The sequence below is a fragment of the Microtus oregoni genome, unplaced genomic scaffold, assembly GCF_018167655.1.
Source record: "Microtus oregoni isolate MIOR12 unplaced genomic scaffold, Mior012 000008F_ref0000371, whole genome shotgun sequence".
Classification (NCBI taxonomy): domain Eukaryota; kingdom Metazoa; phylum Chordata; class Mammalia; order Rodentia; family Cricetidae; genus Microtus; species Microtus oregoni.
In genome coordinates, this window is record NW_024543067.1 from 22,335,117 (window position 1) to 22,359,401 (window position 24,285).

General features: G+C 36.0%; 1 protein-coding gene across 6 annotated transcripts in view; it reads right to left on the bottom strand.

The window, feature by feature from the left end:
• Positions 1-2,838: 2,838 nt before the first annotated feature.
• Wwp1 (WW domain containing E3 ubiquitin protein ligase 1) overlaps positions 2,839-24,285 on the bottom strand; it is an 85,178-nt gene continuing 63,731 nt past the window's right edge. For all 6 annotated transcript variants that reach the window (XM_041657046.1, XM_041657048.1, XM_041657045.1 and 3 more), the window contains 7 exons: positions 22,494-22,627; positions 22,261-22,401; positions 17,569-17,689; positions 15,855-15,959; positions 12,546-12,642; positions 11,706-11,778; positions 2,839-4,405 (listed from right to left, as the gene is read on the bottom strand). In XM_041657046.1, the coding sequence (XP_041512980.1) occupies positions 4,306-4,405; positions 11,706-11,778; positions 12,546-12,642; positions 15,855-15,959; positions 17,569-17,689; positions 22,261-22,401; positions 22,494-22,627 (771 nt within the window). In that variant the 3' untranslated portion in view covers positions 2,839-4,305. The remainder of the gene's footprint in view (positions 4,406-11,705; positions 11,779-12,545; positions 12,643-15,854; positions 15,960-17,568; positions 17,690-22,260; positions 22,402-22,493; positions 22,628-24,285) is intronic.

Consider the following 24,285-nt stretch of genomic DNA (forward strand, 5'->3'; position numbering starts at 1 on the left):
ATACAGATGTATTTTACTTAGACATCTAGTGCTCTATATAGTCATACCCAGCCACCATCAGTTCTTCTAACATTCCTGACACATCCTACAACTAATATGCTATGAATCTGCCACTTCAGGAATCTTGAGGAAATGCAATCTTCTAGAATATGACCTTTTGAGATTGTGTCTTTTCACTTAGTCAGATCCTCTTAGAACAACTAAGTTCAATCAGTTTTTCCTTTTAGTGTTAATATTTTTTCCATCTGTTGAAGGTATTTAGTGTTTTCTAATTTGTGGCTATGAAAACTAAAATTGTTTTACATTCATGTTTATTGTGGTATTGTTTACAAACAAGTTATGGAATCAGTGTAGACACCTATCAAGTGGACAAAGAAAATGTATATATTAACAAACCAGTTTTATTCAGCCATAAAAAGTGAAATTACCTCATTTGCAGCCAAAACGATGGAACTGAAGATGATCTTGTTAAACCAATAGAAACTCAGGTGGATACTGCATGTAGATCCAAATTAAACAAACAAACCAAAAAACATCAAAGTAGAAGGCAGATTACTTGGAAAGAGGAAGGATGTAATGGCTGGCTGGACATGTCAGAGCACATATGAAAATGTCACAATGAAACCTGTTATTTTGTAAAGTGAATATACACTAATAAAAAATTTAAAGCGGTTATGACCTATGGTTTTATGTATACATATTATCATGGGATAAATGACCAGGTGGATACGAGATTCTGTGTATTTTCGAAATTGCTGTTTTCCCAGGAGCTATTCATAAGGTCACCTTGGTTCTTGATGTGTACCCAAAGGTGAGACCACTACTCAGAGAATGTACCCTTTAATGCCATTATTTCTCCTTCCTGTAGAACTTCCATCTGACTATTTCTGTGTGCATTCTAGACCTCACTTTGTTTAAAAAGGTTAATATCCCTATGCACATATAGTTTGTAGTATTCTATATGCCAAATATACTACAGACACAGGCAATGGGTGATTTCCTCTCCTTAAAAGTGTCTCCTCCCTTTGAGGATTGTATAAAACCTGAATTTGAATTTGTTTATTGATAGTACAGTGGGTAGGGGAGCCTAGGCCTCTAAGCACACCAGGGGAAAGCTGGGGGTTTGTTTGGTTATTTGTCCCCTTTTCTCTCATATTTGGCAGCAAACCTGTTTTCACTTCTTGATGACAAAATATTCCCAGTGTGGACCATCAACAGGCAATGGATGCTACAAAATAGTTTTTCAATTTGTCTCATCTTAGAAAGGCATAATGAAGGCCTGGCGGTGGTGGCGCACGCCTTTAATCCCAGCACTTGGGAGGCAAAGGCAGGCGGATCTCTGTGAGTTCGAGGCCAGCCTGGTCTATAAGAGCTAGTTCCAGGACAGGAACCAAAAAGCTAAGGAGAAACCCTGTCTCAAAAAAATCCCAAAAAGCCGGGCGGTGGTGGCGCACGCCTTTAATCCCAGCACTCAGGAGGCAAAGGCAGGCGGATCTCTGTGAGTTCAAGACCAGCCTGGTCTACAGAGCTAGTTCCAGGACAGGCTCCAAAGCCACAGAGAAACCCTGTCTGGAAAAACAAAACAAAACAAAAAGGCATAATAAAAACAAAACAAGTTAATCACAAGGACCAAGAGGATGCTCACAAGAAAGACATAGAATTAATACTTTAAAGGAAGTACTATCATCATTTTAATTGCATTTCCTTGGTTGAATTTTGGAGCATTTAGAATTTAGGAATTAGCACTTTTAGATTTATTTCAAATTCCCAGTTGACTTTAAACTTGATTTCTATCAATAGATTAAGAAGTAGGGTATGTTATAGGAGAACATTTATTTCACGTTTCAACAAATGATCTATTTGGTTTCTCCAGTGTTTACTAGATCATGTTAATGTTTAATTAAATGTTAAGATTCATAAGCCTACAATAAACTATGTTTGGCATCAGATTACTCAGAATACTGCAATGCAGGAAACATGACTAGCTGCAGGGCACAGTTAGGCCTTGTTTCAAAAAATGAACATGTAATAATAATGTAGCAAGAGCATCTATGTGGTTCTCCAAGAACCAGAGTCTCCTAAAGTGACAGCTCAGTGCACGCAAAAATTATAAGAGTTTTCAGATTCAAGGAAATTCAGTTCTCCCTAGTATATACATCAGGAGCTTTCTCAGTTCAGAAGTAGCTTGCTAGTTAGGATCTTTTTTTAACCCCAAACAAAAGCAATGTTGTCTGGCAATGGAGTAGATATGTAACACCTTACTTAGTTTTTAGGAGAAGTAGTATGTGGATAGTTGAAGTCAGCTGGATGAAACAGTTACATTTTCATTTCCAATTGCCTAGGAAGTACAGAAAAATAAAGACAACACAAAATTTCTCTCAAGACAGATGACTGGGTTGACGGGTAAACCTGCTTTAAGCCTATGGCCCATTCCCTAGATCAATGTACTGGTGATGTTAGGAACTGTCACTTTTATAAAGTATTATTAATAGTATTATTAATAATCTGTCTTTGAGTCTCTTTCATCTCTCAATTTCTCATGACTGTGTAGAAGGTCCAATTCAGAGCAGGATGGGAAGGAGGGAAGGTAAGAGGTGAACCGCATCTCTAATCTTTCATGTTCACTACGAAAAGACAAATCTGTATGTCTTAACAATAGAACTGGGTATGAAAGATAGAAGAGCCTGATGAGGTCTGCAAACTAGGAAACTGGCTTGGTCTTGTGGGTCATTACCAGTGTGAGGGTAACTTAACAAAAAGGACCAGTTCCCTGAACACCATCTTGAACCACATCTGCAAAATGAATAGTCTCAAATACCTCCACTGAAAGAAAGCCAATACTTTCAGTCATAGCAAGTTTATTATTTTACAGAATAATTTATGCAGTACTTTTGAAGACTGGTCATCCTCTACTATATAACTTGCCATATATTAGAATTAAAAAATTCTTTAAGCTTGAAAATAACCAGATTTTCTGTAGTTTATTCAGCTAAGTGAATTAATGCTTTTATTTTCTCTTTTTGAATTTTGAATAAAACTGAAGAACATAATCTAAATATGTAGAAAAATAAAATCTTGGCAAAACTAAACTAGTGAGTAGAAGTTGTAATTCTAAGTGAATTTCATAGTTACAAAATTTTAAGTTAATGAACTTTGCAGTGCATAGTGAAAGGATAAAAATGGAAAACTTTTATATTAATCAGGAAGCCCAGTTGCTAAAAGTAGCAATATAATTCACATTAGATTTTAACTTTTTTTTATACACCATGAATGCCCTTATAATGAAAATCAGTGTTATTTGGAGAAAACCTGAACTATATAAAATTGGGGGTGGGGAGCACAAAGGATTTTTTAAAGTACCTACTAAATTTAGAAACAATTTTTATGAATTTTAAAGGAAAGGGGATATTCAAACAGTAATAGTTCTCAGTATGAGTGTTTAAATATGCAACTTTTTGATCCATTCAATTACATCTCTAATTTCTTTAAACTAAACCTTGAGCACAAAAGCATCAAAGTTCAGTACCTTTTATATATTCCTAAGTAATAACTATCAATTTATTATTAATTAAATTTGAAGCACATTACAAGTTAAGTACAGAAATACCTCATTCTCGGAAATTCCACAAATATCCAGCATCCTTAAGTAACATGTAAATGGACCTCTGCTGCTTGGCAAATCAATTCTAGCTGCTCTTAGACACTACTGAATCTATTATATGACTTCTGTGTTTACTGATATAATGATGGATTTTTTTATCTGTTCATTTCGAACTCAGTACATTGAAGTATAGTCTTCAAAAAAGCCAGCAGCATTTTAAAATACACTTAAAGTAAGAGTTGGCCTAGTCCTAAATACCTTCCTGAACAGTCATGCAAGTAAACACAATCGGATATCACCTTGGAAGAACATGGAACATTTGCACTTTCCCCCTGGATAACAGAAACATAGCAAAGCAAATTCAGAGCTTTATGAATGAACGGTTGCCATGTTTAATACACCCGCGCTCTATAAAACTAGAGCCACTGTCATATGCTTATATAGATATATACTTCTTAATAAATTCTCTTGCTTGCTTCAAAATTTAAGGATGATCTTTTTCCTGGTCAGTCATTTCAAGGGAACAATAAATAAAGTAGAAAATGATGAAATGTTTTGCATATTTCTGTGGAAGAATGGAAAACATACTTTGAAAGATTCAGAAAATTAACTGTACAGAATGAACAGCTTATATACACTATCTGTGCAATTTTTCTCAGCTGGGGTATTTAATGCAAGAGCTCCTCCAAGACAAGAAGCCACATTCATTCTTGTCCAAATCCCTCTGTCTCTTCTATTGCAAAAAGAAGTTTTTCCTTTAGTTGTTCATAACTCTTATATGGTGGTAGATCCAAGCGATTAAAACTGAACAAAAACAAAAACAAAATCAGACGTTTTCAATAAAATAAACTGAAGAGATTTCTAATACAGTATTCTTTAACAACACATTGAACCGTGAATATTACGTATATAAAAATTTTGCCAAAGGTATCCTAACCGTTCAATATAATAATCAGCGTGTCAACACATCTAAATTTCATAGAAGAATCTATTCAACTTTAAGACATAAAACATCTATATATTTGCCAAAGAATAATGGAATTATAAATAATATCAACATGTGTAAAGACTGGATTAAAAAATGGGTTTTCTTTTGCTATTTCTGTGTAATAGGTTATAAGGCTCCATAACTTTTCTTAGGTTAAGAATTAATTTCACCCAATTATTCATTCATTAATTATTTATTTTCTGAGAAATTTTGTGTGCAAGATGTTGCAGCAGCTCATAATATAGTGTTGAATTCTAAGTCCCTTCTATCATTGGAAGCTATGTTCTGAATAGAGACAGTCAATAAACAGATACATATATTTGTCTTTTTAAGTAATCTCACCATATTAGATTGTAATCTACAAACTGACCATTTTCCAATCCTTCCAAGATCAATTGTTTTCTGAAACTAAATGATGAAAGAAAAATACTAAAAATAAAAAAGAATAATATTCAATTTCTAAAATATGGTTCTGCCTAATTTCATTAGACTCAAGTTTCCAAGGATTTTGGTAGCTTTGTGAAACACCCAGGAAAGGGTAAAAACTTTTCAGTTCTTCTTCTTTTTTTTTTTTTTTATAGACACTTTCCATCTATCCTTGCTCCCACCCATGCAAGTTAGGAAAGCTGATAATTAAGAGTCTTTGGGAGAAGGCAGTCAATTTCAACAGTTATGAAAACCATCATAACATACTAGTTTCTTCATATAAAAAAAACATAAATATATCGATGGTAGCAATATATACTTTATAATGATTGTTTTTCATTTTAAACTATACTCCAAGAAAGGAAAACTCTTAATGGTAATTGAGGTTAGGAAATAAACAACAACAAAAACCTTATATGTTATAGCCCTACACCAAAATAGTCTTTCACACACCCTTGAAAAATTTTGTCATTCTACTAAATTCCATTTTTCCTCTTGGTCATTTCTGTTGTCACTTCACTCTTGTGTATACATCTCTGACTCATCCGGACCATTAAGAATTTGTTCCAAAAAAAAAAAAATAATTTGTTCCAAAAGAGGACCCTAAGAGAGACATACATGGATCTAATCTACATGGAAAGTAGAAAAAGACAGATCTCCTGAGTAAATTGGGAGCATGGGGATCATGGGAGAGGGTAGAAGGGGAGGGGAGGGGAGAGGAAGGGAGGGAAGTGGAGAAAAATAGAAAGCTCAATAAAAACAGTTTTTAAAAAAGGAATTTGTTTCTCTGTTCACTTTGTATCCACTTATTTTCTTCACTCCCTTAGTTGATTTATATCATGACACACTAGTTTACACCACTCTTGGGAACCTTTTGCTGCTAAAGCTGCAGAAGTTATAGAATGAGAGATGGAAGACTAGTATTAACTTATTTTATCATCTTTTTTTGGGGGGGGCGTAATACATGTTTTTCTCTACAGTTATTTCTTTTATCTCTCCTTGGCCTAGAATACCCTTCATGTGAAAGTCTTATCTGTTCACCAACAATCATCCTAAATACTACAACTTCAAGAAAGTTTACCTATAGAATCTTACATAGCTCTTTATTTCAATTTTAGCATTTATATCATGACTGACTGTTTTCCTCCATAAGCACAGAGTCATCTCTGAACTACTAGTAAATACTTAATTTAGGGACAGTTAAGCTGAATAACTGATGACAATGGATTATTTGAAAATACCCAAAGAGATGTTTCAATAAATTAACCATTATGTTTGTGTTGCTTCATAAAGGGCAGAGATATATTAACAAAGTACGCTCATTTTTTATTGAATGTTTAGTATATAAATAGCAAAGTCCTGGTTTTAGGTCTGGCTTTGAGTCTAATGTACTCAAAATAGATAAAATCAAATTTGCTACTTCTTCTCTGTAAAAAGGGCAGAGACCTGCAGCCCGTGTGTTTTCCATGTAATCTGAAAAAGCTGTATGATTATTATTTATTGACTCTATACCTAGGGAACTTTAAAGCTGCTACCTTACTATGAAGATCATAGTAGCAGTAATGCCTATCTTACTGACAGTGATTAAGGCTAACTACATTACTGAGGAGATTACAGTTTACTTTAACCATTATTGTTAGGAACCAAAACCTTTCTGATCACCTGTTTTTTTTTTTAATCCAAATGTTCATCAAAATACTCATTTGTATTTTCCCTTGTTTGAACTAAATCCCAACCCCATCTCAGACTTCTTTGGGTCTGGCCTGAACTTCACATGGTTTTCAGTCTCTTATAGTCTTAACTCTTCATCTCTTGCTATAACTGAAATCCAACAAGGTAGAAAAAATGTCATTTCCTCTGCTAATCCATAAAAGCTTTCCTTTTCTGGTGTACACACTGTTCACCTATGTGACCTTTCTAAATTTCTTATTACATGCTCTTTGTTTCACAGTTCATATGGATGAAAAACAATGTCATGGCCTCCCACTTCCTTGCCCTCCTCACTCTTGAGTGATCTGTTGCTCTATTTTTTTTTTCAGTTACTGACCTCAGGGTCTTATCTTTAATATTGTCAACACCAATGAAGAACATTTCTTTATATTGTTTTCTGACCATGTCTTTCAAGTTTATTTCAATGAAAACGCAAGCCTGTTTGGCCAATACTCTTCACCACCATATATGAAAATTATACCAAGAGAATATAAACAACCTCAAGTAGATTAAAAACATTAGTCAATGTTGCCCAACTTAAAAGTTTAAATGGACTCACTAATAAGTTTCACCAGCCTTTTAAAGAAAACTAACACTAGCACACCTCAAAACATTCCATGAAATAGAAAGGGAAGAAATTTACCACATTCATTTTATGAGACTAGTATTTCCCTAGTACGCAAAGTGGATAAAGGAAAGAAAGAAAGAAAGAAAGAAAGAAAGAAAGAAAGAACTATAAGCCATTATCCCTGATGAACACTGATGTAAACGTTTTAAAGAAAATACTGGTGAACCTCATTCAAATTCAAGAACACAGTAAAAAGATCATGAGGCTAGAGAGAAAGCTCAACAGAAAAGAGCACTGTTCGGTCTTCCAGAGGACCCAGGTTCATGTCCTAGCACCCAGAGTGGCTCACAACCACCTGTGTAACTCAACTTCCCAGGGAATCCAAGGCTTTCTGACCTCCATTGGCACAGACATGGAGTACAAAGATGCATATAGGCAAAAACACTCATGCACATAAAATGGAAAGAAAAATATTTATTCATCATGCCTGAGTTCCATTTCAGGAATTCAAGAATGGTACAAAATATGCAAAAATATCTTATAGTATTACACAAAGATCAGAAATCACCTAATCATGACAACAGATGTAGAAAATGGGGATGACAGAAGAACATACCCTCAAGATAAAAGTCCTGAAAAACCTAATTGAACCAAAAGGGCATATATGACACCTATAATCAACATTGTGGTGAATGGGAAAATTAAAAAGAAAAAAATCCCTAAACCAGGAAAAGAAAGAATGTCTATTTTCTGTACTCCTATTTTATATAGTTCTTTTAGTCTTGACTAGAGCAAATAACAGATGGAAACAAACAGGAAAGGAAGAAGTCAAAGTACCTTTATTTGCACAGTATAATTTTATATGTCAGAGACTATAAACTCCATCAGCTTTTTAGAACTAAGAATCACTTTGAAAGTAGCAGGACATGGGAGCACGGAACCACAATTCTTAGTTAAGGGAGCCACCTTAGGGTTGGCAAGAGACTTGACCCTAGAGGGGCTCCCAGGTGCCCAAGCCGAGGTCCCCAGTTAGTTCCTTGGGCAGCTGAGGATAGGGAACCTGAAATGACCCTATCCTAGAGCAATAATGACGAATATCTTGCATATCATCATAGAACCTTCATCTGGTGATGGATGGAGATAGAGACAGAGACCCACACTGGAGCACTGGACTGAGCTCCCAAAGTCCCAATGAGGAGCAGAAAGAGGGAGAACATGAGCAAAGAAGTTGGGACCACGAGGGGTGCACCCACCCACTGAGACAGTGGAGCTGATCTATTGGGAGCTCACCAAGGCCAGCTGGACTGTGATTGAAAAAGCATGGGATAAAACTGGACTCTCTGAACATGGCGAACAATGAGGGCTGATGAGACGCAAAGGACAATGGCACGGGGTTTTGATCCTGCTTAATGTGCTGGCTTTGTGGGAGCCTAGCCAGTTTGGATGTTCACCTTCCTAGGTATGGACGGAGGGGGGGAGGACCTAGGACTTACCACAGGGCAGAAAACCCTGATGGCTCTTTGGACTGAAGAGGGAGGGGGGAAAGGAGTGGGGGGAGGGGGAGAAGGGTGGGAGGAGGGGGAAGGAAATGGGAGGCTGGGAGGAGGTGGAAACTTGTTTTTTTTTTTTTTTTTACTCCTTTTCTCAATAAAAAAAATAATTGACTATAAGAAAGTTAAAAAAAAAGAAAGTAGCAGGACACAAAATTGACATATAAAAATCAGTAACTTTCTTATAACCCAATAATGAACTTGGCAAGAATGAACTTAAGAAAGCAGTCCCCATTCATTTAAAACAAAAGAGAAACTCACCAATGAATAGAGCTATCCATAAAAGTGAATGACCTCTCATTGAAATTATTAAGTACACTTACAGTAGAAGCAGAAGAAGATACCAAAAGGGGGAAAGACCACTTACACCCATAGATTGATAAAATTAATATGACTATATTACTAAAATAAATCTACAGATCCAATGCAATCTTCGTTAACATTCCAATGGCATTCTACACAGAAACAGAAAACTAAGTCTTAAAATTCATATGAAAACATATTTATGCCAACTCTCAGTATGTACCTAAAGGACTCTTAACATGCTACAACTGATTTTTACACTCTATGTTTCAAAGATCCCAAAGAGCAAAGCAATACCGAGCAAAGAGAATGATACTGGAGAGATTATCCAATTTCAAATCAAACTAAAAAGCCAAAGAAACAAAACAGATAGATCAACACAATAAAATGTCGCAGAAACAGCTAAAGCCATTTGACTTGGCAGATTCCAAGAATATACACTAGAAAAACATACAAACAAACAGTGCTGGAAAATGGATATCCAAGTGATACAAATAAATATAAATAAAACTAGATCCATATTTCCCATTTTCCTACCATCAACTTAAGATGCATCAAATATCAAAATGTAAAACTTGAAACAGCTAGAAGGAAACATAGGAAAAATAGCCCAATATAGAGGATTCTCTAAAAAGGAGTCCTATATCAGGAAATGAAACCAAGAAGTAATAAACTGGTTTGCATGAAATTATAAAACTTCATCACCATAAAAGAAACAAATGAGTACACAGACAGCCTAGAGAGCAGGGCAGGAATCTGTCAGCTCAACATTTGACAAAGGATACTGACTGACACGAGGACTAAGAACTAATTAAACTAAATTCCAAAAGCCAAGCAAACCAATCAAATAGACTAATGAAATGAACATACAATTCTCAAAACAAAGAAATCATCAATAAATAAAAAAGAAATGCTCATTGTCCTTAGCTATCACGGAAATACAAATCACAACTACTTTGAGAGTCTACGTCCTTCCAGTGATAGCACAAAACGTAGGTAGTCTACCTGCTATGGGAATCAGTATAGAGAGTTCTCTAAAACTAGAACTCCACACGATGACATCCCTAGGTATGTATGTAAAGAACTCTAAATCAACATGCCATAGTGATTCTTATCGTCTATGTTACAGAATATTCACAAAGTTATGTTATCAGCCTAAAGGTCTCGAAACAGATGAATGGACGAAGAAAATGGGGTACATATAAACATATATACTAAAAGTTTTATTCTGCCACAATGAATGTAGTTATGTCATCTTCAAGAAAATATCCAAATGGATAATCATATTAAGCAAAGTTAAAACTTAAAAAGGAAAATTTCACATGTTCTCTTCCATTTATGTATCCTACATTATAATACCTGTCTATGGGACACAAGAGTAGAAGAAAGACTATAGGAGAAATGAATGGCAATAATGGGGGAGGGGGACAAAGGAGGGAAAGAGGTTGAACTTGGTCGAATATATGATATATTTACATGAAGATGTCTGAACCAAATCCATTAGTATATACAATGAATATGTCAGTAAACTTTAGTATTAATGTTAGAAAAGGCATATATTCAAACATGAAGATTTAATAAACACTAAACATAATGTTTAGTGCTTCATAAAGCCCTGGATTTATTTATTTTGACAAGTACATGTTGTTGAAGTGTATCAAAGAACAGCTTGGAATTTTATTTTTCTGAGGCACTACCAAGTTATAGCACATTTTTACATGTTTCTGAACATGTAAAAATACCAAGGCAACAAAAAGCCAAATAATGGCTTAGGATGAAAATAACTTTGAACTCCTGAAAGAACCACATACCATTTGTGGTGGACAATGTAACATTTCCCTGCATTCTCTTTCATCCACTTCTTCTGTTATACTTTTACTAGATGATTGCTCTTCAATCTCATTATTTGTTATTTACAATTCTTTAAGCCTTTAAATTTCCTTATAAGGAAGTCCAAATTACAATAATAATATGGGCTGGCTAAATCATGTATTTCAAATTATGTTCGTATTTTCTGACTCACTAAGTTCCAGTTAGGTCAGTTAATTATGTTCATGTTTTCTTGACTATGCTCTAGTCACCGCAGTCAAATTTCAGTTCTTGCTTCAGGGGTTTTGCGTTCTTCAGCACTTATTCCAAGAATATTCTACTTTTCCCCATAGCATGCTTTCAGGAAACTTAAGTTAAATATTACCCTGTCCAAAGAATCTGGCTCTCTATCCATGTCATACAACACACACTTCAACTGTTACAGCACTCTTTTCTCCTCTTACCTATTTAATTTCTCTGTCCTACAAAGACTTCATAAAAATTCCAAGAGTAATTCCATCCTACTTGCTATATAATGGGTATTCTAAAATATTCATTAAACCAATGGACACATTCTAAAGTATTTCTGTTAAAGCTACACACTCATTCTAGAGCACTTAGTTACAGAACACTATAAGATTCTGTTCACAAAGTATAATGAAGAAGTAGCTAAAATGGCTCTTACCTGCAAACAAACAAACAAACAAACAAAAAGGCCCTCACCTTCCTGTTTAGGATTCTTGAACTTACCATGTATGACTTCTTGGTAACCAGGTGTCTTTGCCAACTTTTTCAATACAAAACTTTTGAGGCCCATTACTTCCTAAAGCAGGAACATAGGATAAAATAAGAGTTTATGTGGTTGGTTCTTTAAAACTAACAGAAACATGTCATATTGTTACATGAATGATACAGAGGAAACTGAAAATTTTATAACATAGCTTCTGTGAGAAGCTTTTTCATGCTGCAGAGATATTGAAGAAAAAATTGTAAGCGTGAAGAGAAAGGTAACTTTTTATACAATCTGGCTTCCCTAGCAATTACCCTATGGAGTAAAGCAGAAGCTATCTCTTTTTTGATGACACTTTCATTTTATCTCACAAACTGTGGTGGTTTGAATGAGAATAGCCCCCACAGGCTCAAAGATTCGAATACTTGACCACTAAGGGGTGACACTATTGAGAAGATTAGGAAGTGTGGCCTCTTTGGAGGAAGTGCATCACTGGGCATGGGCTTTAAGGTTTCAAAAGTCCATAGTAGGCCCAGTGTCTTTCTCTTCCTGCTGCCTGTGGATCTGAATGTAGAAAGCTCAGGTATTCCTTCAGCACCATGTCGGCCTACATGCTGCCATGCCTCCTGCCACGACAACGGACTAAACTGAAACTGTACACAAGTCCCAATTAAATGCTCTCTTCTGTAAGAGCTGCCATGGTCAAGGCGTATCTTCAGGGCATAACAGTGACTAAGGCAATAATGCCTTCGGTACCAATGACTGCCTTTTCTCTGCTGTAGAAACCTTACATATAACCCAGAAAAACATTCATTATCACAAAACTAACTTCAGAGAAACTGCAGTGAATCTGCATTTACCCATGAGCTCAGCAAATCCTCCTAGAGGTAATCGGCAGGTTCCAGTGACAAACTGCAAGAGTCGCATCCTTACTTCATTGTCGGTCTCTTTCACAAACTGTATGACAAAATCAGAAGACTTTAATATAAAATAAGGGTCAACATCCCACCAATAATGAACAGTAAACAGGTGAAAATGTTTTTTTTTTTAAAAAAAAAAAACTAACACTGATACTGGTTCAAGCAATAAGGCAATAAAAAAAGAGTGTTTGTAGTACCACATAGGTGCATTGTGGTCACTTCAGCTAACCAGCACTACTACAGCTATCATATAAATGGGAAATAAACAAGAGGCTTAGAAATCTTAAGTCACTTGCCTACAGTAACATCTCTAAGAGGTACACTTGTCTCTTACTAAGAGCTGGTGTTAAGTACTGTACCATGTGTGTCTCATTTACATAGACACCAATCTATGAGACAGCTGTAATCATCAGCAATCTCACCGTATATGCAAGAAAGGAAAGGCTTGTAGAGTTTAAGTAATTTGTCTCTTCAAACTGCTAAAATGGAGAACATTTGAACTCATTTCACTGAGGCCTAAACCACCATTAAGCTTTATCAACTGCTCACTTTTAAGCTACAAAAACAAATTAACACTTCCCATTTCTTTTTGCTGTGGTATTTTCTACTATTAAGCATTTTTCAAACTTTTATGTCCTTCATTAGTACCTGAAAAACTAAAGATATCTTCAAAATTAAAAAGTTTGCTGACAAGTTCTTTTCAAACAGGAATGTGGATGGCAAATATAGTAAAATAATGAATGGGTTGGTTTGAATATAACAAAAGTCAGTCATGGAAGAGGGCAGTTTGAGAACAAAAGGGCTTCTTTCAAATAGGGAATAATCATGGGGTGGCTAATTTTCATTATGAACTTGACTGGATTAATTAAAAGCCTTAATTGAGGCATAAGCATTGGGAATGTCTCTGAGGTGTTCCAGAGAGAATTAACTGAAGGAAGAAGACTCTCCCCTGAAAGTGAGAGGCACCATGATGTGGGCTACATTCCAGGCTGAATCACAGAAAACCGGAGTAGGCCATCTCTACTTCCGGATGTGCATAGCTATGACAAGCTCCCAAGGTCACTGTTGTAGCTGCTCTTAACCTCATGTTGTGATGACTGGTACTCTTAGAACTGTAAGGCAAAATAACGTTTTGTAATTCTCAAGTAGTTCTTGTCAAGAATTTGTTCACAGCAACGAGAAAGTCGCTAATGTAATAGCTTAGTTAAACATAAGACGCTTTGCTAGTCTGGATCGAAAACTTTGCATAGAATTGTGGGGATGTGACAGTAAGCTCTAACCTGATGGTTTTCTGCCTGTCCAGAAATGAACTGCTTCATTAGAGTGCTCAGACCTGAGTAATAATTTACACGGGTCCCCTGTGATAACTAAAGCGATTTAATATGGAGCCAGGCATCCCTGAAGGGCTGTTGACCTTTTTCTCTGTGACACCTGGGTGATCCTAGTGGCCTGCAGGTGTGATAAGAATAGAATAATGGCTGTGAGGCATTAACAGCTGTCTTTGCTTCTGTAAAACCTGCTTTTGCTATGGGAAAGGGGATGAAATGGTGTTTTTATTACTATATAGAAGGGAAAATAAGAAACAACTTGGGGAAGTAAAAATTTTTTCTGCCCAGCTATGGATTCCATGGATGGTTGTAATGCATACCTTTGTGATGTTTGCCTTAAAACTACACCTTAACCCCCCTTCTGCATGGCATACTGTTTGGTTCTAAGGCTGCCATCCTTCTGCTAGCAATAATAATAAGCTCATTTAATCTAAATTATAATTGAGTCTAAGTCTCTGGTTTCTCCTAGTGGATTCAAATGCCACACCATCAAGATATAGGAAACACATTTTCTTACCAGTTCTAACATAAACCTCACCATTTTACCTAAATCAAACAGTTCAGAAATGCAAATACTCATTGGGCTTCTGTGACCCTAAGTTCCTAAACTATTTAGACACACATGTCCAAATGGAAAGTCTTTAAAGTGTAAGGAGATAGGAAAGGGTGCAAAGGGGAACACCTGTACACACTGCCCAATATGCAGTTCTGTATTTCAGATTGAAAGCAGACTTATTCCTGTGTAAATAGGAACAACAGACTAGTTTTTAAAAATGTTTTCTCAGCTTGGCCTCCAACTACTGACTTCTCTTCCTAATCTCTTCCCCTCCCTTCCTACCTTCCAGAGATGGTATATTCATATCCTATAGCATATACATACAAAAAGTAAATGTTATAGTTCATTCAATCCTCTCCTGGTAGACATCTTAGTTCTGTTAGTATACAAACTATTATTACATTAAGCACTTTGGTGTATGTCATTTTGTACATGCTGATGAATGTGTAAAACAGGTTCCCAGAAGGGTCTACATGTTAAATTATTATGCAATGAACTGATGGGAATAATTCTTATAAAAGATGTACCATTTGGAAAATCTCCCCATAATATAAAACCCAGCTTTTTCACCCGAGTGTGAAATTATCAGAAGTGCAAACATTAAGTTGGTTAGATGAGCTGTAGTTAGTGAAATAATTATAGAAAGAATATTCTAGGCCTAGAGATTTAAAATCTTCAATACAAAAACACAAAGCAAAACAAAATGTCTCTTAAAATGTGCTTAAATAGCTGGGCAGGGGTGGTTCATGCCTTTAACCCCAGCACCAGGAGATAGAAGCAGACAGATTTCTGTAAGTTCGACACCAGCCTGGTCTTCAGATTGAGTTCCAGGACAGCAGGGCTCTATAGAGAAACCCTGTCTTGAAAAAAAAAGTGCTTAAATATTAGTATGGTGAATTTGGATGTTCTATCTTGTCACAGCTAAAGCCAAAACACAGTATGAAAAACTATCATTCTTGTATGTTACTGTCTGAATTATTCCAATTTTTTAGCATATCACTTTCAGAATTAAATACCCACATTGACCTCATCATTTAAAACATACAGCTGGCTGGATGTTGTGAAAGATGCCTTAATCCCAGCACTGGATGAGCTGATGCAATATGAAAGCAAATTCAAGACCAGCCTGGGCCATCCAGGCAGACCCTATCTCAATGTGCAACCCCAACAAATCCAAAACCAGTCAATATTTGTGATCCCACTAAAGACTGCTCAGACCTCCATCTAGAAAAGAGTGAATGAGTTGGAAGATAAAACACAGGTCCAAAGGCAGTCTCAAAAATAATAAACTACTTTAAAACCACTTTTTATGAGAAAACATTATTTTCTTCAAATAATTTGTCTCAAAAAACATAAAGCGAATACCTGCCAAAACCAAATAATTTGCTTGCTGTTTCTTGTATAATGTCGGTACACAGTGTTTCTCTGCCAGTCTGCCAAGTCAACCTCTTGCATGCCACACAGCATAACCTGGGGAAGAAGCCCAGAATCAGCCACAAGAAAGACTGGAGTGGGGGGGGGGGGGGGCGAGTGCTTGTCTTTTTATTATTTATAGAAGTTTCTGAAAATATATTCTGGGTAGAATAGTTTGTCAAGGTAGTTTCCGCCAGTGTTTTGGTGTTTGTTTTCCTTTCCCTCCTTCCTGAGGCAGGGTCTCACTATGTAGTCCCGGGAGGGAGTGGGAAGGGGCTGGAACTCACCCCAATTCCTGGCTAGCATACAGACATGGCAGTCCTCAGCATATCCTTCCAGTGCTGGAGCTATAGATATCTGCCACCAAGCCTAGCCTTTTTATTTCCCTAAGGGTATCTTTTAAAGAACACAATTTTTACTTTTGATGAAGTCAGGCATGCTTTTTCTTTTACAGTACTAAAAAATAAATCCCTGTAAGCAACTTCTGCCTATATCACGAACACTTATATATACATTCAGATGTTTGTGTAACTTGTATTTCATTTCCATAGGTAAACACCCAATGGAAGATTTGCTAGGGCATGAGGAAGACATACATTTAACATTATAACCTGAGAAATTACCAACATTATCCAAAGTGGGATTTAATTTAGGCTACTTTTGTTTTAGGTTTTCATGTTTACAGTTAATATTCAGTTAAAAGTAAACTTTATTTATGGGCTGAGGTGGGGTCAAAGTTAACTTTCTTTCACATAGATATCCAACTGCTTCAACATTATTTGTTATTTCCCTTTCTCCACTTAAAATAATTTGACAATGCACACTCTGCTGTTTCTAGATTTATTTAGATGCCATAAACCAAAATGTGTACATTTGAAATATGCTACATCGAAGACATTATGATAAATAAAATAAGCAGTCATAAAAACACAAATATAACATGATTTCACTTATCGGAGATATAAACAAAATAATAAAAATAAAGTAGGGGTACATGAGGCTTTGTGTTTAATGTGTGTAGATTTCAGTTTTTATAAGATGGAAGAATTCCCAAGACATGATGTATAATGATTCAGTTATACGTAATATTACTGAATTGCATACCTAAAAATCATTAAAGTGGCAAATTTTGTATGTATTTTACCCTATATAAACAAAGCCACTTCTGATACATGCCCAACCTTACTTACATGCAGGCAAGACCATCAAGCATTCATTTAAAAATCTTACCTTTCATATTAAGTCACTACTTAATTAAGATTTCTGAAACTTCCTTAAATTATTAATAATGATCAAATTCCTCTTTATGACCCTTAACAGGTGACACAAATTAATGATTTTGTACTTGTAATACTATTGTTCTTAAAACATCGAAAACCATAGGACACACCCAATGCCACATACTTCAGACAAATGAGAAAAATCAGTATGGTACTAAAATGTGTGGACATTGTGTAAAATCATTAAACAAGCCAAAGACGGTGGAGCACTGTTGGTATGGGAAGACTATGGAGATTGAAGCAGGAGGATCAGGATTTCAAGATCAGTCTGAGCAGAAGTAGACCCTGTCTTAAAGGAATAAACAACACTGAACCTGGAAAGGAAACACAAAGCCCACCCATTCGCACATCAGCATTCCCTACTATCAAACAATAAAGAACCTAACCTCCAATTCTTTTTCATCAAAGTATTGCAGCCACTGAAGGGGAACAACTTCATTAAATCCATCAAGGAAAGCTTTGGTCTGTTCTTGAACTCCTCGAGAAAAACGCCATTCTGTCATTAAACTGAAAATAAAGACAGCATTTGAAAATTGGTCATTTATATATGAAGTTAAGGGACAAAAGCACTAAGAAAGCCTCAAATTCCTTTTCTTTTTCAAAATATACTCCTCCAAATATATGCACACAAGCATGTATGCATGCATATATCTGATTTTAGAGCTAACATGATTTTCCATTACCAAATTCATTTTTTGAGATTACAATTTATTTATTTATTTATTTATTTTATTATTATTTTTTGTTTGTTTGTTTGTTTTTCGAGACAGGGTTTCTCTGTGGTTTTGGAGCCTGTCCTGGAACTAGCTCTTGTAGACCAGGCTGGTCTCGAACTCACAGAGATCCGCCTGCCTCTGCCTCCCGAGTGCTGGGATTAAAGGTGTGCGCCACCATCGCCCGGCGAGATTACAATTTAATTATAACATTTCACCCATCCCTTTCCTCCATCCAAACACTGCCATATATCCCTCCCATATTCCAATAAAAGGAAAATCCAGAAGAAATAATACATTACTTGACACATATGATCAACCACAATTACATGAAAAGTCTATAAACAACTTAAATAGATCTATAAAAAGCAGTGAGATCAAAAAAGTAATAAAGAATCTTCTAAGTAAAATGGCTCAGGCCTATATGGACTCACACATACATAACTAACATCAGTGCTCTTCAATATAGTCCAAAGAACTCCATCAAAGTCATTTTACAAAAACAGTTATCACCTGATACCAAAAATTTACAAGGAAAGACAGACTGACAGATACAAACACACACAAACATAAAAGAGAGACTGAGACTCTGACTATAGAATAGAAATCACATGGGATTTCAGAGGATGGAGAAAAGGCCTTTGACTAAGTACAACCCTTCAAGACAAAAGCCTGGAGAATCTAGAATCATGCACCAACATCATAAAGGTTGTAACTGACCAATCTATAGTCATTGCAATAAAAGCAGAAAAACCTCAATGCATGTCTGAGCAGGACTGAGACAAGGTGCTTACTTAGTATACCACTTGAAGTCTTTGCCAAAGTAATAAGGTAAGAAAGAAACAAAGGGCACAAGCAGGAGCAAGTCATGTTATTTCTGTTTGCAGGCAATGTGACTCTGTATAGGACAGATGCTAAAGACTCCACATCAGAAAACTCTTAGAACTAATAAGCATGTTTGGAAAAGTAACAGGACAAATATAATATATATTATATATGTATATATATATATATTATATGTGATATATGTATATATATATATATATCAGGTATTAATAATTTTTATAGAAGTCAGTTAACAATTTTTCTATATACCAGTAATGAACATGCAGAAAAAGAAATCAGGAAAACAATGTTGAATTAGGGAAGTGATGTGGGAGTGTCATATATCAATCTGTTGATTTCATTGGTTAAGTAATAAACAAACTGCTTGGGCTCATAGCTTGGAACATAGGTGGGTGGAGTAAACAGAACAGAATGCTGGGAGGAAGAGGAAGTGAGCTCAGACTCGACAGCTCTCCTCTCGGGGGCAGATGCCTCAGAGAGACGCCATGCTCCCTTCTCCTGGGCGGACGCAAGAGCTCTGCTCTCTGAGGTAGACGCACGGCACGCGATGAAGCAAGCCACCAGGTTAGACATGCTGAATCTTTCCCGGTAAGACTGGTGCTCACAGATTATTAGAGATGGGTTGATGGGATATGAGAATTAGCCTAGAAGAGGCTAGATAGAAATGGGCCAAGCAGTGTTTAAATGAATACAGTGTTCGTGTAATTATTTCAGGTAAAGCTAGCCGTGCGGGCGGCGGGGTGCTGGGGATGCAGCCCCGCCGCTCTTAATACAACAAAGCAACCACATTATAATAGCTAGAACATACATCTTAGGAATAAATCTAATCAAGAAAGTAAAGAGCTCTGTAGTGAAAATACTAAAATACTAAAGAAAGAATCTGAAGAAGAAAGAAAATGAAAGCCACTCATGGAGCAGCAGAATTAGTAGCATGAAAATAGCTATACTGACAAAAGCAAGATACAAACTCAATGGAAACCATGTCAAATACCAATGATATTCTGGGAAAAAAATAGATAAAAAAAAAAAACCTAAAATTTATAGGAAAATGCAAAATACCCTAGACAGCTTGGCAATCAAGAACAAAAAGAACAATTAAACAGAACCCCAGTCAGAAAAATAAATGATCTGACTCAAAAACAGACACATGGATAAAACACAAGTCCAAGAGTTACATAGCCACTGGACTTTTATCTAAGGAATGGGTAGTTCTTGAAAGATGAGGTGCAGTCAAAAAAAAAAAAAGTTCAACGTCACTAGTCATCACAGAAATGCAAATTAAAACTACACAGAGATCGTCTCGCCCTAAAATGGCTGCCACAGAGAAAACAACAAATGCCAGGAAGGAAGCAGGGAAAAGAGAATCCTCACATCCTGCTGCTAAGAACGTAATCTGGCTCGCTACTATAATTAGTAAAAACAAAAAATAGAACTATTCTCAAGGAAGAGGATACCAAATGTTTATCCTAAACCAAACTGCTCTGCTCTGAAAATACATATATAACTAATCCTATATAGACTGAACAGATTATATTTAGGAATATATATGTACACACACACACACACACACACACACACACACATACAACAAGTTAGGGAATAAAGAGGGCCATGAATTCGAAAGAGAGCAGAGGTACATGGGAGATGGTTTGAAGGGAGGAAAGAGAATAGGGAAATGGTGTCATTATATTATAAACTCAATTTGATAATGATAGATAAAATTAGAAATGATTATGTTAAGTGAAATAAACCAGACTTAGAAAAAACAAGTATTTCATGCTTTCTTTTACTTGTGAATTCTAGATTTTATAAAGACATATAAACCCACCATAAGTCTTATCTTCAAATGTGTATTTTTATTTTATGTATATGAATATTTTGCCTGCATGTATATATGTGCACTTGTGAATGCCTGGTGCCTGCAGCGGACGGAGAGTCACATCTCCTGGAACTGAAGTTACAAATGGCTGTGAACTACCATATAGGTACTGGGAACCAAATCTGGCCTCTACAAGAGCAGCAAATGCTCTGAACTGCTGAGCCAATTATCTAGCTATCATGAAAACATAAAAAGGATGAGGGAGAGGAAAGAAAAGAAAAGAAAGAGAGTAGTAGAAGGCAATGAGGCCAAGGGGAGGAAATAGAAGACTGAATATAGTCAAAGTCTGGGATTACTTGAAATTTCTTTATAAAACCCTGCACCATGCACACTGAATATAGGCCAGTGAAACATTTATTATGTACAAGTTAAAGTAGTTGGGCAATGGTGGAGCATTCCTATGATCCCAGCACTTGGGAGGCAGAGGCAGGCAAGTCTTTGTGAGTTCAAGGCCTGCCTGGTCTACAGAGATAGTTCCAGGACAGCTAGGGCTGTAACACAGAGGGGAAAAAAAAAACATATCAAAAACAACAACAAAAAGAGTAACATGAGCCAGGTGGTGTTGACACATGCCTTCAATCCCAGCACTCAAAAGGAGAAGCAGGTGGACCTCTGAGTTCAAGGTAAGGCTGGTCTACAGTGCAAGTGCCAGGATGGCCACGGATAAAAAAGAAATACTGTCTGGAAAAATCATATAAGCAAATGAATTAATTAAATAAATAGGATGTTTAGAGTGGAAATGTATATGGAATGAAATGACATTCAAAGAGTAGTTTCCAGATTTGATTTTGCCCGTTTCTATCACAGTTTCACTCCCTTCATCTATAAATGAAGAGGCTGCACAGTTTTTCCAAGAATACTTTTTTAACTAAAATTGTATTTTAAAGAACTTAGAAATAAAAAAGTCCACACACCAAAATTAGCCATACCTGAAGTCTATATATCTCAATAAACTTTTTATATAACTAGAATAGCCACTCTGAAGCTATGAAGCTTCACACCGGATTTTTACATTTTCACTATTGAATATATCTGCAGCCACCACCAAGAAATGAAAAGGCCTTGACAGAACCAGAACTAGAAAAACAATAAGGTTTATATCCTCTTTCATGAATCAAGTGCCAATTACCTACATTCAGTCTTTCCTTTATCATTGCCTATTAGCTACCCTTTCCTGCTCTCCGCATTATACTGTGCCTGAATTTGCCCTTCACATGTATAAATTATATAAGTATATTATATATACATACATATAATGCATAGATACACACATATACGGAGGGGCTAGGATCCGCATATGAGGGAGAAGATATAATTATATAAATTTTCTTTCTGAGATTTTTAATCCCTTTTCAGTACTAATGCTTCATGTCATCTGATCTGGTCAAAGGGGGAAAGCCTATTGCAAATGCAAATGGAAAAGTGAAGGATGTTACACATTTTCTTCTTACAAGAAAATTGGGAATGGGAGATGTGGATCATCTTTACAGAATAGGGAACAGACCCTAGCAGGAAAAGAACCTCATGAGAATTCCCAAAGGGTAAAAACAAATACAATTAAGGGTGTATATTCTAAAGGAGACTTCTAATTAGATTCCATAGAGTCTACAGACTGAGTCCAATCAGCTATGTCAACCTACCCAATATATTCATCTTTGTTTTCTTCAGTCACCAGGATATTGGAACCTCCCAACTTCAGGTCATGTGAAGTAACTTTTCCCAGAATCTCCATGTCAACAGAAAAATACATTTCTAAGCCACATTCTTCAATGTTGTTGTCTCTGGATAAAATTATAGCATGTCAGTGAGCATATAAACAAAGTATATAAATGGGTTTCAAGTAAATAACTCAATGAAAAAGAAATCTTCAAACCTTATCCAGATAAGGGAGTTATAAAATTCAGTATCAATAGATTCCAAATCCTTAATAGTGAGTTTTTTACTTAGCATACGTTTGTAGAATGGTAAAGAGAAACCGGTATCAATAAACTTCCCATGGAATAGTGCCTGTTAAGAAAACAAAACATTTTACTTAATCTTACAAAATGTTCTTTAGGGCACAGTGATAAAATAGAAGTCATGAGACTTTACCTTTAAAAAGCAATACTCAAAGGTATAAATTGTGAAAATTAAAATACAAAATGCAAAGCAAACAAATTAAAATGAAAAAATATTTCACAGGTCAAACATAATGTACAATCAAAACTATATATAGATATAGATATATAAACATGGGATTTTATTACCAACTCCCCCTACCTTTTAATATGTATTTGATAATTAGCTTAACAGAAATGAAAAGGCCCATGCACCTCTTCCCATTTCCTGCCTATCTGTAGGACCTCCATGTCTTCATGCCTACATACAGCAACAATACAGGAAGAAGCACCACTGATTTTTAATTCAATAGATACCTAAAACCACTCACTGAACCAATTATATTGGCCCTCATTCCCTTATTATATTTAATCACCAAGTCACTGAATTATCCCCTTAAATAACTTTAAACCCTCCCCTACTGTATTGCAAACAAAATCCCAATTCTAGATAAAAATCTAATTAAAACTTACTCTGCTTATACTATGGTAGAACAAGCTATCCAGTTGTGCCAGCAACCTCAGAGGAAGCATTATTTCATTACTATATTTAGTTTCACTGTCTTAGATGACTATTCACTAATGTACCTCTGTCCTCAAACACTTACTATAATTATTGCACATAGAAAAGAGCAACCAGGAGAGCTTTCATAAAGACCAACCAATCTGCCACCACTAGCATCTGAACTCCCATACACCTTGCTAAATGGTTGATGTAAGACCCATCAGTAACTGATGGGCTACCCATGGTGTCTTCTTTGAAACATTTCCTTCTTCCATTTTCTTCTGGGAAACACTTTCTTGACTTTCTAATCTCAGGTAGTTTTATTTGGTTGGTTGATGTTTTTTTCACTCATTTTTATCTCCTCAGCTTACAAATATCCCTTAACTCCTCTGTCCACGCTATTCCTTAACACAACCATGAGATTTTGATATTCTCTACATGTTTAGAAGCTCAAAGGTCTCTTTCTACCCTGGAAATCTCCTTGCCACATTTGGATACTTACCTGTTTTAAACCTCCACTGGATGCCATATGCATCCTGGATGTAGAAGAAATCCAACATTCTTGATTTTCCTCAGCATTTGCTCTTGCCACCAAAGCCTCACTTAGGAAACGGCAATTTCAAGCAAATGTACAGGCCATGTATTTTGGTGCCTCACTCTATTCTTATGTCTGGCAATTAATCTACCAGAAAACCTAATACTTTCTAACTTCCAAACATACCCTGGATCCAAATCACTTCTCACATCTATTACTATGCTATTTAGACACAAAATCACTATGCCCTCTCATGGTGATCTCTATTTCTGCTATCCTCTACACACAGAGGGTTTCTTATTGGTATTGCTTAATTTATAACACTAATTGACATACTCAGAACCTTTACATGACTTTCCGAAAAGTCCTATATGGTATTACTCAATCTCATCCCTCCCATATTCTCTCCCATATACTTTGCCCCAGCCATGTTCCTTTTCAACTAATGAGGCATTTTTAAACCTTACAGCCTTGCTCTGCTATCCCATGAGCCCCGAGTGCTCTTCTGTAAGATATGTATATGACCCCC